At 44.1% G+C, this 14,113-nt stretch overlaps 1 protein-coding gene across 1 annotated transcript in view; it reads right to left on the bottom strand.

Annotated features, from left to right (window-relative positions):
• Positions 1-3,374: 3,374 nt before the first annotated feature.
• The window catches only part of LOC105863859 (uncharacterized), a 39,191-nt gene continuing 28,452 nt past the window's right edge, over positions 3,375-14,113 (bottom strand). Inside the window, exons 8-12 of the mRNA XM_075993458.1 lie at positions 13,234-13,364; positions 13,000-13,148; positions 11,012-11,047; positions 8,489-8,615; positions 3,375-7,177 (exon numbers count right to left, since the gene is read on the bottom strand). Coding sequence (XP_075849573.1) covers positions 5,715-7,177; positions 8,489-8,615; positions 11,012-11,047; positions 13,000-13,148; positions 13,234-13,364 — 1,906 coding nt within the window. The 3' untranslated portion in view covers positions 3,375-5,714. The remainder of the gene's footprint in view (positions 7,178-8,488; positions 8,616-11,011; positions 11,048-12,999; positions 13,149-13,233; positions 13,365-14,113) is intronic.

The following is a 14,113-nucleotide window of genomic DNA, read 5'->3' as shown; positions in this document are numbered from 1 at the left end:
CCCTTCTCCCATGGAAGGCTACACTCCCAGCTCAAGCTGGGATCCTGGGCAGGGAACCTCCTGGCCCACATCAAAGTTGTGCGGGAGCTCTGCTGGCTTGAGGTCCTGCCTGTAGGCAGAGGCCCAGGAAAAAAAAAACACAGAATAGGGGAGGGTGGAAAGGAGCAAGGCCTGCTCCAGACTGCCTGATTGAGGGTTTCAGGCAGCCCTGCCTCTACACACTGACTTTCTGGTTGAATGGGGCCACTTCAGCCCCTCCCTGACAGCTTCACCCAGAGGAGGGGAACAGACCTTTGACCTCTTCTGAAGCATTTGTGGAGCTCGAGGGCAGGCTCACTCAACCCAGCCATGGCCAGCCTCACTCCCCCACCTGCCCGTGCTGAAGTGGAGAATAAGGACTCAGCTGGAAGTTCCATGGCCCCACCAACCACCTGGGACATTAGAGTGCTTCTCCTGAGGAACTAGAGCTGGTTACAGGACACCAAAAAAATATTGCAGCTTGTTCATTTCAGCAAGCATCACCTACTGACAGGAAGGTCAATTTGTACATTTACAGCATTTACTGACTCATTATACAGGGTGTGATTGATTCTCACCCACAAGCACCACCTACTGGGCCAGGGATTAAACTGGGCATGTCATTATCTAAACAAAGGAAAATCCAAAAGTATGAAGCAACAGCTGCTCCAAATGAGAAGGAATCAGTGAAAGAACAATGGAAGTATGAAGAATCAAAGCAAAAGGACACCTCAGAAAGGGAACACCAGCTCTCTAGCAATGGATACCAACAAAATCAGAATATTAAATGATAAATGTGGCCAGGCGTGGTGGCTCGCGCCTACAATCCTAGCACTCTGGGAGGCCGAGGCAGGCAGATTGCTTGAGGTCAGGAGTTCGAAACCAGCCTGAGCAAGAGCGACACCCTGTCTCTACTATAAATAGAAAGAAATTAATTGGCCAACTAATATATATAGAAAAAATTAGCCGGGCATGGATGGCTTGAGCCCAGGAGTTTGAGGTAGCTGTGAGCTAGGCTGACGCCACGGCACTCACTGTAGCCTGGGCAACAAAGCAAGACTCTGTCTCAAAAAAAAAAAAATGATAAATGAAAAATTTTGAACATGGATTGCAAGGAAGCTCAAAGAAATGCAAGATAGGCCGGGCGCTGTGGCTCACGCCTGTAATCCTAGCTCTTGGGAGGCCGAGGCGGGCGGATTGCTCGAGGTCAGGAGTTCGAAACCAGCCTGAGCAAGAGCGAGACCCCGTCTCTACTATAAATAGAAAGAAATTAATTGGCCAACTGCTATATATATAAAAAAATTAGCTGGGCATGGTGGCGCATGCCTGTAGTCCCAGCTACCCGGGAGGCTGAGGCAGAAGGATCACTCGAGCCCAGGAGTTTGAGGTTGCTGTGAGCTAGGCTGATGCCACGGCACTCACTCTAGCCTGGGCAACAAAGTGAGACTCTGTCTCAAAAAAAAAAAAAAAAAAAAAAAAAAAAAGAAATGCAAGATAAAATGGAAACCCAACAAAAAGAAACTGTAAAAACAATGCAGGAAATGAATAAAAAATTCACTAAAGAAATTGAATTATTAAAAAAAATCAAGCAGAGCTTCTGTAAATGAAAAATTCATTCAAGTAATTACAAAGCACAGTGGAAAGCCTTAAAAACAGGTTAAATCAGGCAAAAGAAAGACTCCCAGAGCCTGAAGACAACATCTTTGAATTAAACAAGTCAGTCAAAGAAATAGAGAAAGGAGGAATAAACAAAGCCTACAATAAATGTAGGATTTTGTAAAGAGGCCTAACATAAGAATCATAGACACCATGAGGGTAAAGAAGAAAATACATAAGGGTTGGAAAATCTATTTGAAAGAATAATTGAGGAAAATGTCCTCGGCCTTGATATTTAGAAATCTAAATATCCAATCACAAGAAGCCCAAAGGACTCCAGGGAGGTTTATTGCAAAGAGGAAAACACCACAACACATACTCATAAGACTGGCCAAAATAAACATGCAAGAGGTGCTCCTATGAGCTGTAAGGCAAAAGCAGCAGGTAACTTACAAAGGAAAGTCCATCAGACTAACTTCAGACTTCTCAACTGAAACCTTACAAGCCAGAAATGACTACAGCCCCATTCTCAGTCTTCTCAAACAGAATATTGGCTGGGCTAGAATTTTGTATCCTGCAGGAACACATATCTACATAGTCTTTGACTTAAAGACAGATGGCACCTAGGCAGGTCACAAGAAAACAGCTATCACTCAACAATGCAGGGCAATATGAGAAGTCCCCTGTGTGGGACATCCAACTTATGCTGTTGCCAAATGCCCTAAAGATTGTCAAGCAATTGTTCTCTCCTCTAGATGAATTTTGCAAATACAATCTTTGAATTCAGGACATGAGATATGGTGAAGTCTTGCAGATCTTCACAGAAGTTCTGGCATGACAATGCAAATTGTTCCAAATCTGTATGAGTGCTGATCTTTGTCTTCCCACTATTTCCTCTGGAGCAAAGTAGAGGCCCTACAAAAACTGTTCATCCTTTCATTCTATCAGAGACTGACTCTGTTCAAAACCCACAGCACAGTGACTAGATCCCCAAGAGTGAAGATAGCTTAAACAATGTAACCTTTAAGATCACAAAACCCACCAGTGTGTGTTTCTGTTGTTTGAGGGTGGGAGAGGAGTACACAATGTTGGTGACTTGTAGGCTGGAAAACTCCATCCCAAGGGTCATGAGATAACCAACAGCACCCCTGCAGAAGGGAAACTTCTGCAAGCTTCCAGCCAAAGCCAGCCTGTGTCTTCTGTCAAAGCAATGTTTATAACTAAATATAATAGATCTTAGGGGAGGAGATGATGCCTCCAGCATTTAAATGACCAGTTAATCCTCCACTAACCCTCACCCTCCAGATAAAGGGAGAGAACATGGTATGCTGCCATACTAGAACATATTAATGTGACTAAAGTATTACACACTGTGGCTCTCTGCCACTTGCTAGAGATGACTTTTGCAACAGACATTGGCAATGACATAACTCTGGCAAAGGCCCCAGGAAAGTTCAAAAGTGCGACATAGTTCACAAAATCTTCTCATATGTCTATGCAGAGAATGTCCCTAATATGGATGTTTGGATGAATGAAGTTTAATTGTTGGCTACCTACAAAGGTAATTTTCACAGCTTTGTTCCACTGAGTTATATTGAACAATGAAAGACCTCATTGCCTTCACTCCTGAAGTCTTTCTCCAAATGTGAACCTGATGGTACTGAATGGTTGTTACACTAATGGAAAAGACTTTCCAACATTCATTGCACTCATATTTCTTAGTTCTTTTGATCACAGGAAACAATCCAATGTCACTTGGATACATGAAAGGCAGAACTATTTATTAGCTACAGCTAGGAATGACAGAAAAACAGGCATAGCCCCATAGAGAGTTGCATCTGGCCAGTGAATTGGGTTAGCTGTTTCCCAAGTTCCCTGTGGATTAATATGAATAATTTTGGCTACTATACAGTGGCCTGGAGTGTGAGACCTCAATAAAGAGTTTGGGATCTGAACATAATCAGCTGCTCCAAAAGAAAGACTGATTTGCCTCTAGTCTGGACCTCAAAACTGAGTCAAGACAATCTTAAGTTTTTTTTTTAAAGTATACACCTAAAATGCTAAAATGTGAGGAAGTGACATAAACATATAGACAACATAAACAATAGATAGAGAGTCTAGAAATAATCCTGGCATATATGGTCAAATAATTTTGACCAGGGTACAAAGATCATTCAATAGCTGAAAGGGCAGTCTTTTCAACAAATGGTGCACGGAAAACTGGATATCCACATGCAAAAGCATAAAGTTAGACCCTTGTCTTACACTATATAAAAAATGGACTCAAATGGATCACTGACCTAAATATAAGACCTACAAATATAAAACTCTCAGAATAAAACATTGGGGAAATGTTTCATGACATTAGGTTTGACAATGATTTATTAGATAAAACATAAAAAACACAGGTGGCCATGCCTATAATCCTAAAACTTTGGGAGGCTGAGGCAGAAGGATCGCTTGAGGCCAGGAGTTCAAGACCAGCCTGAACAAGAGCAAGACTGTGCCTCTACAAAAAAGAGAAAAATTAGCCAGCAATGGTGGCACACAGCTGTAGTCCCAGCTACTTGGGAGGCTGGGGCATGAGGATTGTTTGAACCCAGGAGTTTGATACTGAAGTGAGCTATGGGGATGACACCACTGCACTCTAACCAGGTGACACAGCAAGACCCTGTCTGAAAATAAAAACACAGGTAACAGAGGTAAAAACAGATAAACTGGATGACAGTTGTTTTTTATATCTGTGGGGGACTGCTTCCAGGACCCCCTGGGGATACAAAAATCTGCTGATTATATAAAATTATAAAAAGATGTAGTAGTTGCATATAACCTACACGCATATTCCCATATGCTTTAAATCATCTCTAGACTATAACACCTAATGCAGTATAAATGATATGTAAATAGTTATTATACTGTATTGTTTAGGAAATTACAAGGGAAAAAAAAGTCTGCACATGTTCTACACAGATGCAAACATGCTTTTTTCTTGAGTATTTTTTTCTCTTAGGTATATAACCAAATTTCCCAAATAGCTTTCATCCATGGTTAGTTCAATCAACAGATATAGAACCCACAGAATAGAAGGTCATCTGTACATCAAAATTAAAAATTTTACCAAAGGACACAATCAACAAAGCAAAAACACAACCTATGGACTGGGAGATAATTTTTGAAAATAACATATTTGTAAAAGGGTTAACATCCAGCATATATAAATAATTCCTACAACTCAACAAAAAGCAAATAATCCCATTTAAAAAATTGTTTTTAAAGACTTGAATATTTCTCCAGATACACAAATGCCTATCAAGCACATGAAAAGATCAACATCATTTATTAGCAAAATATTACAAAAATGAAAAGCACAAGATTCCACCTCACACACAATAAGATAGCTGCTATCCAAAACAAAAACAAAACACTCCAAATATATAAAGGAAAAGAAAAAAAAAAAGACAAAACAAAAACAAAAGAATAAAAATCAGAATGAGAAAATGAACAATGCTGGTAAAGAAGTATATAGATTAGAATCCTTGTGCATAGTTGGTGAGAATGTAAAATGGTACAAGTATGATGGAAAACAGTTCCTTAAAAGATTAAAAATAGAAATACTAGTATATATGACCCAGCTTCTCCTCTTCTGGGTATATACCCAAAAATAATTGAAAGCAAGGTCTTCAATAGGTATCTATACACTCATCTTCACAGCAGCATTATTCCTGATAGTTAAAAGGCAGAAGAAATCCAAGTGTCCATTGACAGATCAATGGATAAAGAAATGTGGTATATACATATAATAGAAAATTATTTCACCTAAAAATGAAGGAAATTTTGATATGCGCTACAATGTGAATGAACCTTGAGGATATTATCCTAAGTAAAATAAGCCAATCTCAAAAAGGCAAATAGTGCATGAATCCACTTATATGAGGTACTAATCAATGTCAAATTCACAGATACACAGTGTAGTAACAAAGGGGGATGAGGAGTTGTCATTTGCTGGCTATAGAGTTTCACTTTTCCAAGACAAGTTCTTGATATAAGTTGTGTAAAAATGTTAATTTATACAGCATTACTGAAATATCTAATTAAAATCGTTACCGGCAAATTTTCTCCATTGTGAAATCTCTGATATTTAATGGGGCTGGAGCTGTACCTAAAGAACTCCCCACATTCATGGAGCACACAAACCTCTCTTCATTGTGGATTTTCTGGTGATGAACTAGGTGAGACTTTCTAATGAAGGCTTTCTGGCATTCACTGCACTCATAAGGTCTTTCTCCACTGTGAATTTTCTGGTGTTCATCAAGTATATGTTTGTGGCTAAAGGCTTTCCCACATTCTCTGCACTCATAAGGCCTTTCTCCAGTGTGATTTCTCCAATGTTTAATGAGGTTGGAGTTGTACCGAAAGAATTTCCCACATTCACTGCATTCATAAGGCCTTTCTCCAGTGTGAACTCTCTGATGCCTAATGAGTTTGCAGTGGTACCTAAAGGATTTCCCACATTCGCTGCACTTATAAGGCCTTTCTCCAGTGTGAATTCTCCAATGTTTAATGAGGCTGGAGTTATACCTAAAGAATTCCCCACATATGCTGCACTCATAAGGCCTTTCCCCACTGTGAATTCTCTGATGTCTAATGAGTGTGGAGATATACCTGAAGAATTTCCCACATTCACTGCATTCATAAGGCCTTTCTCCAGTGTGAACTCTTTGATGTCTAATGAGTGTGGAGCTGTCCATAAAGAATTTCCCACATTCTCTGCACTCATAAGGCCTTTCTCCAGTGTGAACTCTCTGATGTCTAACAAATGTAGAGCTGTACCTAAAGAATTTCCCACATATGTCACACTCATAAGGCCTTTCTCCAGTGTGCACTCTCTTATGTCTCATGAGTCTATAATTGTACATAAAAGATTTTCCACATTCTCTGCACTCATAAGTCCTTTCACCACTGTGAACTGTCTGATGTTTCATGAAGTTGGCACCATATCTAAAGAGTTTCCCACATTTGTTGCATTCATAAGGCCTTTCTCTTGTATGGATTTTCTGATGCTCAACAAGTGAATGATTGAAGTTGAAGGTTTTTCCACATTCATTGCATTTGTAATCATTTTGTCTAGTTTGAAAGAATTCCCTATTCTCTGTGTCCCTGAAAGGCTTCCACCCACTTTGAGGGGCCTGGTGCTGGAGAAGGCCAGAGGTGGCCGGCAAGTCCTTCCAACCCTCGCTGAATGTGAAAGTCCTCTCTGCCATGGGAACTCTGTGGTTCTTTTCAAATGAAGGTCTCCAATAATCCCCCCTTCTGGAAAGATACTCTCCAATCTTCTGCTTTTGGTGCTGAAAAGGTTCTGCCTCAGAAATATACATCTCTTGTTCAGGAAGCATTCCACTGTGCTCAACCAGGTACAAAATGTCTTTCAAGAGTGGGTCACATGTCTCACTGGGCTGGATCTTCTGGGTAGATATGCGGGGCACTGGAGTCATGACCTGTGACATTCCTATAGAAACACTTTGCTCTGAAGGTGCCTCCAAATCCTGGGCTCCCTGCCAACAACCTGAAAGCAGAGAAATGCTGCTAAAGTGCATGTTAACTGTGGTGGGAGAAGGCAGCCCCAACACAAATGTCAGACACGCCCACAAATAAGGCCACAGGATTGCTGACAGGCATGGACACTGAGGCCAGTGAAAGGAAGATGGGCTGTACAGAACTGGGCTTGGCAAGTGCCCACAATCGAGAAGCCCTGGAGAAGGGTGAGGGTGCAAGGGAAGGGTATAATGCAAGGAGAAGAGGTGGAGTTTCCAACTCCTTCTTCTGCAAATGACCATGGTGAGCAGTGTGTAGGTTGTGTCCAGACCAGAGAAAACTGGCAGTGGAGCTGGAGTTCAAGGAGTACTGAGAGATACATGTAGGCTTCATGACACCCAAAGTGCAAGTCATATGTTGGAGGACACTGTAAAGGGAGCAGTGGAAGAAAATGGGTGCAAGGTAGTGGCCACAGAAGTGGGGGCTATAGGGCAGGAGTGGGGGAATCCAGGGGCAGGAAATCATACTAGAAATGATAATGGGGAAGAAAAAGTGTAAATGAGTTGTAGGCAGGGGCCCCGCCATCAAATAGTGAGCAAAGGACAGGTACCCAGTGTGATTTGAACCCAACTCTGACATTAACACCTTTTCCCAACTCCCATGCAGCAATGCCATTACTAAGCCTTTATTGCCAATACTTTACACCAGTATCCAATACTTTACTCCCAATCCACCCTCTCAGATACCCAGAGCCCTCCCCATAGCCAAAGGTGACAATGTCTGGGACACAGAAGAGGCCAGTCCTAGGGAAAATACAGGGAAAGGGAGTGGACAGGACATACCCAAGAAATCCACCCCATGACATCCCACATGCTATAATAACAAGACCTTTACAGAAGAGTCCTGTAGAATCAACCCAGTGGTCCCCCAAATTAGGGACAAGGTCAGTTCCTGAAATTCCTGGCACATAAAAGTCACCAGAAATATCAGCAAGAGCAAGCGGACAAACTAGAACGTGGAGGTTGCATGCATTTGGACAGAGTAACCAGACCGGGGACACAAGGCTGGTGGGATCTGCATGACAACTTCAAGATTTCTGACTCTAAGCCCTTTCTTGTCAGCCCCAAACCAGCAGGGAAGGGGGCTGGTAGGAAAAGGGGTACAGAGTACACAGCCCAGTCCTGGCTGTGTACTGGCGCATGTCCACAGCACATGCGCCAGGAAACCAGGAAACAAAGCAGCAGCACCCATGGTCTCACCTCAGGAAAGGCAGAGCCGCACTTAGGTAAAAGAGGGAAGACACAGGCCCACCTGGGACACTTGGTGGGTGTGAGGGCCTTACCCAGCGAGGACAAAAGTGCCATGTTCTCCAGCATCACATCTCGGTACAGTGATCTCTGAGCCTCATCAAGGTGCCCCCACTCCTCCTGGGAGAAATATATGGCCACGTCCTCAAAGACCACACGGCCCTGCCAAAATTGAGACAGTTCAGTATATAAGTAGTTTCTTCAAACTATGTTTACTTAGATTTTAGATTTTCCATTCATCTATTTGTCACCCATTAAATACAAGGGCACGAAAACAGCCAAATTTGTTTCCACCTCCCCTGCCATCCGTAACCTATACTCTGAGCTACCTCTTTATCTAACTTTCTCAGACCAAGCCAATATTTCCTTCATCCTAAACAGGACAAGTACCACACAGCTAGTGACAGCTCCTGTGCCCCAGGTGTGCTGGGATTATTCAAACTAGCCAAGTTTAAGCTGGCCACTCTGTCCTGCCTTGTATTTCTCTTGGGAACCTTAACAGAAGCCATGGCCCAAGCTTTTCCCTCACTCCTGTCTTCTGCCTCCTGACCAAATCTGATGCTTCAGTGGCCATGTGGCCTTGTTTTAAGTGGTGTGGTTCTTCCTTGGGGATATATAAGAAATAAATATCTTCTTTCAATGTCATTGGCCTGCCCCTGTTGTCATTCTCACACCCATAAATTAAAACCCCATGGGCACAATCACTGCTCTACATCTCTCTCCAGGACCTCAGTACCTTTCCCCAACTTCCCCATGCAGAAGAGATACCAGGTCCTAGTGGCATGCGTACCTTTTCTCTCCACATTTCCAACCAGTTTCCCTGGGGTCCCTCAGATCTTGCCTCCCAGAAAACTAAACTTGGACTCATCCTTCTCCCTAAGCGCCAGTGCCCGGGCCTGGGGGCCATCCACTCACACTCCTCCTGCCTTCACATGGCTCTTTGGATGGCATCTCTATCACATCTCTGGACTCTGTGCTACTGCATTTCGACAGACACCTTCCAGCCCACATCAAAAGCATTTCCTTCACCTCCAAACAGGCTACTCAGCACATGGAAACCAGGTGGTGCATAGCAAATACATCCAGCATCCAATTCAGCCCACATCCTGCCCAGAACACCAAAGTCCCCTCGTGTCAGGAGCAGCTCAAAGCCCTGCTTTGAAGGTCCCCCCGCCTACTGGTTTCTCACTTCAGTCAGCCACCCAAACCATGTGAGAACTTCACAAGACACTCTTGGTCATCTCTTGCTTCTACATTACACATTATGTCCCATAAACAGTGAGGACAATTGTTCTCCATGGAAACTTCATTCAAAGCCCAGCGACACTGACCCACCTACACCTACACCCTTGCCCCACCCCAGTCAAGGCTTTCCCCCTCAGCATCCCTATCATGTCTACTCTCTCCTTCTCACTACTACATCCCACCATCTGGAACATACTCATCCCCATAAACACTCAGCTCCCTCATCTATCTTGACTCCTCCACCACCATCCAGGTGCTTCAGTAGAGAGACCTGGTTCTCTGCCCCCTCATTCCCATCCCTTACCTCAGAAAGGCACTGCCACCATAACCTAGAAATGCCACCTCCTAAATTTAATACACAGCTTCATTCCAGTCCACACAACAGTCACCATGTTTTAGATGTCTACAAACTGAAGTGCTCCATTAAGAGTCTCTAGAATATTCATGACATTGACAAAAACTGACTCCTCATTTTCTGAAGATTCCTTACATGTTGACTTCCCAAATCTTTGCTGACAGAGCATCTATCCTTCTAAACAAGAAAAAAACACAGGGCCTTCCCTGACTGCTCTCTCATCCCACCTCCCTAGCTCCCACACTCTTATGTCATAAAATGTAGACAGCTCTAGGTCAAAATTCATCCCAAAGCCAATCACTCCTCTCACCTCCACAGCCACCACTCTTGTCCTGCTACCACCAACATCCACCTGGACTGACTCAAGAACAACCCCCAGGTCTCCCAGCCTTTACCTTCACCTCCAGTCTGTCCGCCACTCTGCAATCAGCGGTTGTCTCTTAAACCCGGACCATTATCACTGCCTTCTGCTTCAAATCTTCCCTATACTCCACCACCCTCAGATTGCAGGCCCAGAACCTCAGGCTGTCATTCCACTCCTGATGTCTGTGTGCCTCTAGCCAACTCCCTCTTTGCTCCCCATTCCTATCAGATGTGAGACTTGCAGTTCCCTGAAAATCACAGCTCAGTCTCATATCCAAGCACTGAAACACGCTGAATCCTGCGCCCAGACACCGTGGCACATCTTATCACATCAATGTCAAAAATGGAACCAGTCCATATAACCCAGGACCAAACTTAGGATACTAAGCCTGGTGAAATTACACAGTCTTCAGACACAAGAGAGGGAGAACAGAATAGGGTCTCATACTAAGCCTTGTGGAATTAGAGTCTTCAAACATAAGAGAGGGAGAAGGACAGAATAGAGTTTCAGGATACCACCTTTATTTATACTGGAGTGCCAAATCCAACCAGGACATAATTAGGGTAGATGAGAAATAGGAATCCCTCTACTCACCTGTGCAGGTTCCATTTCTGCCATCATGAGGGCATCCTGAGGAAACAGAGAGGGCATGAGAAATAGGCAACCATGGTAGGATTCTATAGGCTGAGATGGACTACCTCCTCTTTTGCTTTGCCCTGCAGCAAAATGATCTGAAATTGATTGCATAAATTCAGCTCCTCGGACTTCAGTGCTACCTAACAGCAGCTCTTTTACCCTGGAAAAGAACTAAACCTCTCTGAGCCTGTTTCCCCATCTGTAAACAGAAGATAAGAAAATGGCTCCCATGTCATAGGGTTCAATTTGCATTAAACATTAGTGATACATTATACATATCAGCTATTATTGTCTAAGAATTAATGGCTTTGTACATGTTTTCAGTGTAAATGAAATAATATAGTTTTTAAATTTGGGAATATATTGTCTTTTTAAACTTTTAGGGATTACAGATACAGGCTGCTGTAAAAAAAATAAATAAATAAAAAATAAAAAAATAAACTTTTAGGGAATGTGATGTTAAAATTTTCCATGGAAAGCAAACACTTAGAGGTAAAGTAACATCAAACCAATTATGAAATATTTTTAGAAATTTAACTTACTAAATAATTTTGCTACTAATTGCCTATCGATATGCACATAATTCAAAAGATACTGGTCAATTATGATTTAAATAATTAATACATTATTAAGTTAATAAGTTATACAGATGGGCTGAGCAGGGAGGTGACCTACTGGTCCTTTCTGCAACCAGGACTGCCCGCTACATCATCCTGTAAAGGAAGCTTGCTATGGGACCTTGACTAGAGTAGCAGATCATCCCCTCTTGTTCTGACATGTGGAAAAGAGGTGGAAACCATTTCCTGCTTTGGAACTCAGGTGCTCCACTAGCTTGGATGGTCTTTCTCTTGTTCCACAGACACTGCCCCTGAGAGTCAGCCAAGCCAAGTCTAAGCCAACTCACACCTCAGTCTCCATCCTCAGCCAGCTCCTTACTCCATCTAGGCCTCCTGTTTTAGAGACACAGGCCAGAATCCTACCTATGACAGGTCTGTCCCTTTTGAAAGACAGGATCAGGCTTATACACCCACCAATGGTCTGGCCCACAAGTCTCAGCCCTCCCCTCCCTCACCACAGAGCTCATCTGCAATAACGACCTTTACACTCCCCTACTCAATCTGATCTTCAGGCCATGCCCTGGTCCAGTCCACATCCTCTAACCTTTTCATATCTCTATCCCAACCCTCTACCTCAGACTGCAGACCTTTATGTTCACCTGCCCATGTGACATACCCATCTTGACACATTTGAGAATCACCATGTCCAAAATCCAAACCAAGATCTCCTCCCTGAACCCTTCTCCATTATGCTGACTTCCACAACTGTATTCTTTCAAATGTTCAGGAAACAAAACAAAACACAACAAATCTTTGGAATGGTTCTTGACACTCCCTGTTTTTGCTCACAGGCATAGCTGCTAGCCCCAGCTTTCAGATCTATGCAGATCTAATCGCATCCTCTCTCTACTAACAACACTCTAGCCCAGCCCCTGCCATAATTCTCCTGGGTCTATTGCAGCGGCCTCCTCAACTGGTCTCCCTGTGTCCATTCCCTATCCTCTTTTCCCAACTTTAAATTTCTAATGCTAGGCATGCCCCTCTCCTCCGCCCTCCCTTCACAACCTTCCATGGCTACCAGCTGCTCAGTTTGACATTCCAGCTGAGACTCCACCAAACCCCCTTCCTCTTTCCTGCACCAATAGCCATTCCACTGTTCCTCAACGCAGTCGAAGCCGTGGCACCCGCGAGCCTTCGCATGTTCCGGCTCGACGGGAACTTCCTCCCACACCTCGTCACACTGGTCGAAACGGGGGCCCCACACCAGAACGCCCCTGTGCACCGGACTCAGCGGCCGGCCCTGCAGTGACCGGAGCGGGGAGGGGCCCCGACGTCCCGGTTTCTGCACTCGGAGCTGGGCCGGGCGCGGGCCCGGGAACGAGCACCCACCTGAGTGAGCTCGCCGGGAAGAGCGGGCCTGGGAGCGGCGGTGACAGGGGTACGACAAGGACACGGCCGTTCCCAGCCCGTCAGCTGGGCCTCACGCCCAGTTCTGTGCAGCGGGGACCAACGCTCTTCTCGGGTTTTTCGGCGACGTCACCTCGGTGACGACCCAGCCCTCAAGAAGCCTAGGAGAGCAACCAAAATGGCCGCCGCCAGGAACGCGCCGGAAGTCCCGCCCACGCCTGTCCATGCGCGTATGCGTCCCTTCGTAAGCTTTCATTGGCTCCGTCCCGCCTCCGCACACCGCAGGGTCTTCTGGGTTATGAAGTTTCCACTCTGCTTCCGGACGCGTCTTAGATCTTTGATATCTCCTTAAGAGGTGGATAAAGGCCCTGATAGACTTTGAGAAACTGGGGGCCAGGATTCCGAAGATGGGACCGGGCTTGGCTTGATCTTAAAGGCGACGTACCCTGATTTTCTTGGAGTGTAGTCTGGGATACTCACAGAAATGTGAGAGGGACCTGTTACTTCAGACTCAATGAAGCAGAGCAGATTCCCAAAAACTCACATGCAAAGGGACACACGATACCACAAAGGCACTCTGTGTCTAACATTCTTGTCAGCTATCTTGTCGCTTTTCAAACACATGAGGAGTTAAACTTCGGAGTCTGCTTAATAGACTTCAATATGTTTGGTCCAGGAGGAAAAAGACTATGGACGGGGCCATGGCTGGAAATTTGCAGGAAGGACAGGAGTTACTGAAGTAGGTTGAAAGAGTGAAACTGTGCCTCTGGTTGCAAGAGAAAATGTCTTTTCAGGCTGTTTAGTCAATGATTGTGTTCCTACCAAGACAGGAACACTTTTATTCAAATAATATTTATTACTCTATATCTAAGATATTTTCTACTTATTGTAACAATCTCAATCCTGTCTGAAAATGAGAGTGACTGATTACATGCCATCTGACATGACATTGTCCGCTATTTTCATAATTGGAGCACATGTTCTTACCCCCAAGAAAAGGTGTGAAATTCCATGATCTCATCTCCTTTCTGAGAAGTGATTTATTAATTCACCTGTATTTGCAAGAGTGTGTGCACAAGGAGTTGAAATTATCTGT

This window comes from Microcebus murinus, chromosome 16 (genome assembly GCF_040939455.1).
Source record: "Microcebus murinus isolate Inina chromosome 16, M.murinus_Inina_mat1.0, whole genome shotgun sequence".
Taxonomy (NCBI): Eukaryota; Metazoa; Chordata; class Mammalia; order Primates; family Cheirogaleidae; genus Microcebus; species Microcebus murinus.
Note: the sequence above shows the minus strand (reverse complement) of the source record. Positions and strands in the feature narration are given on the sequence as shown.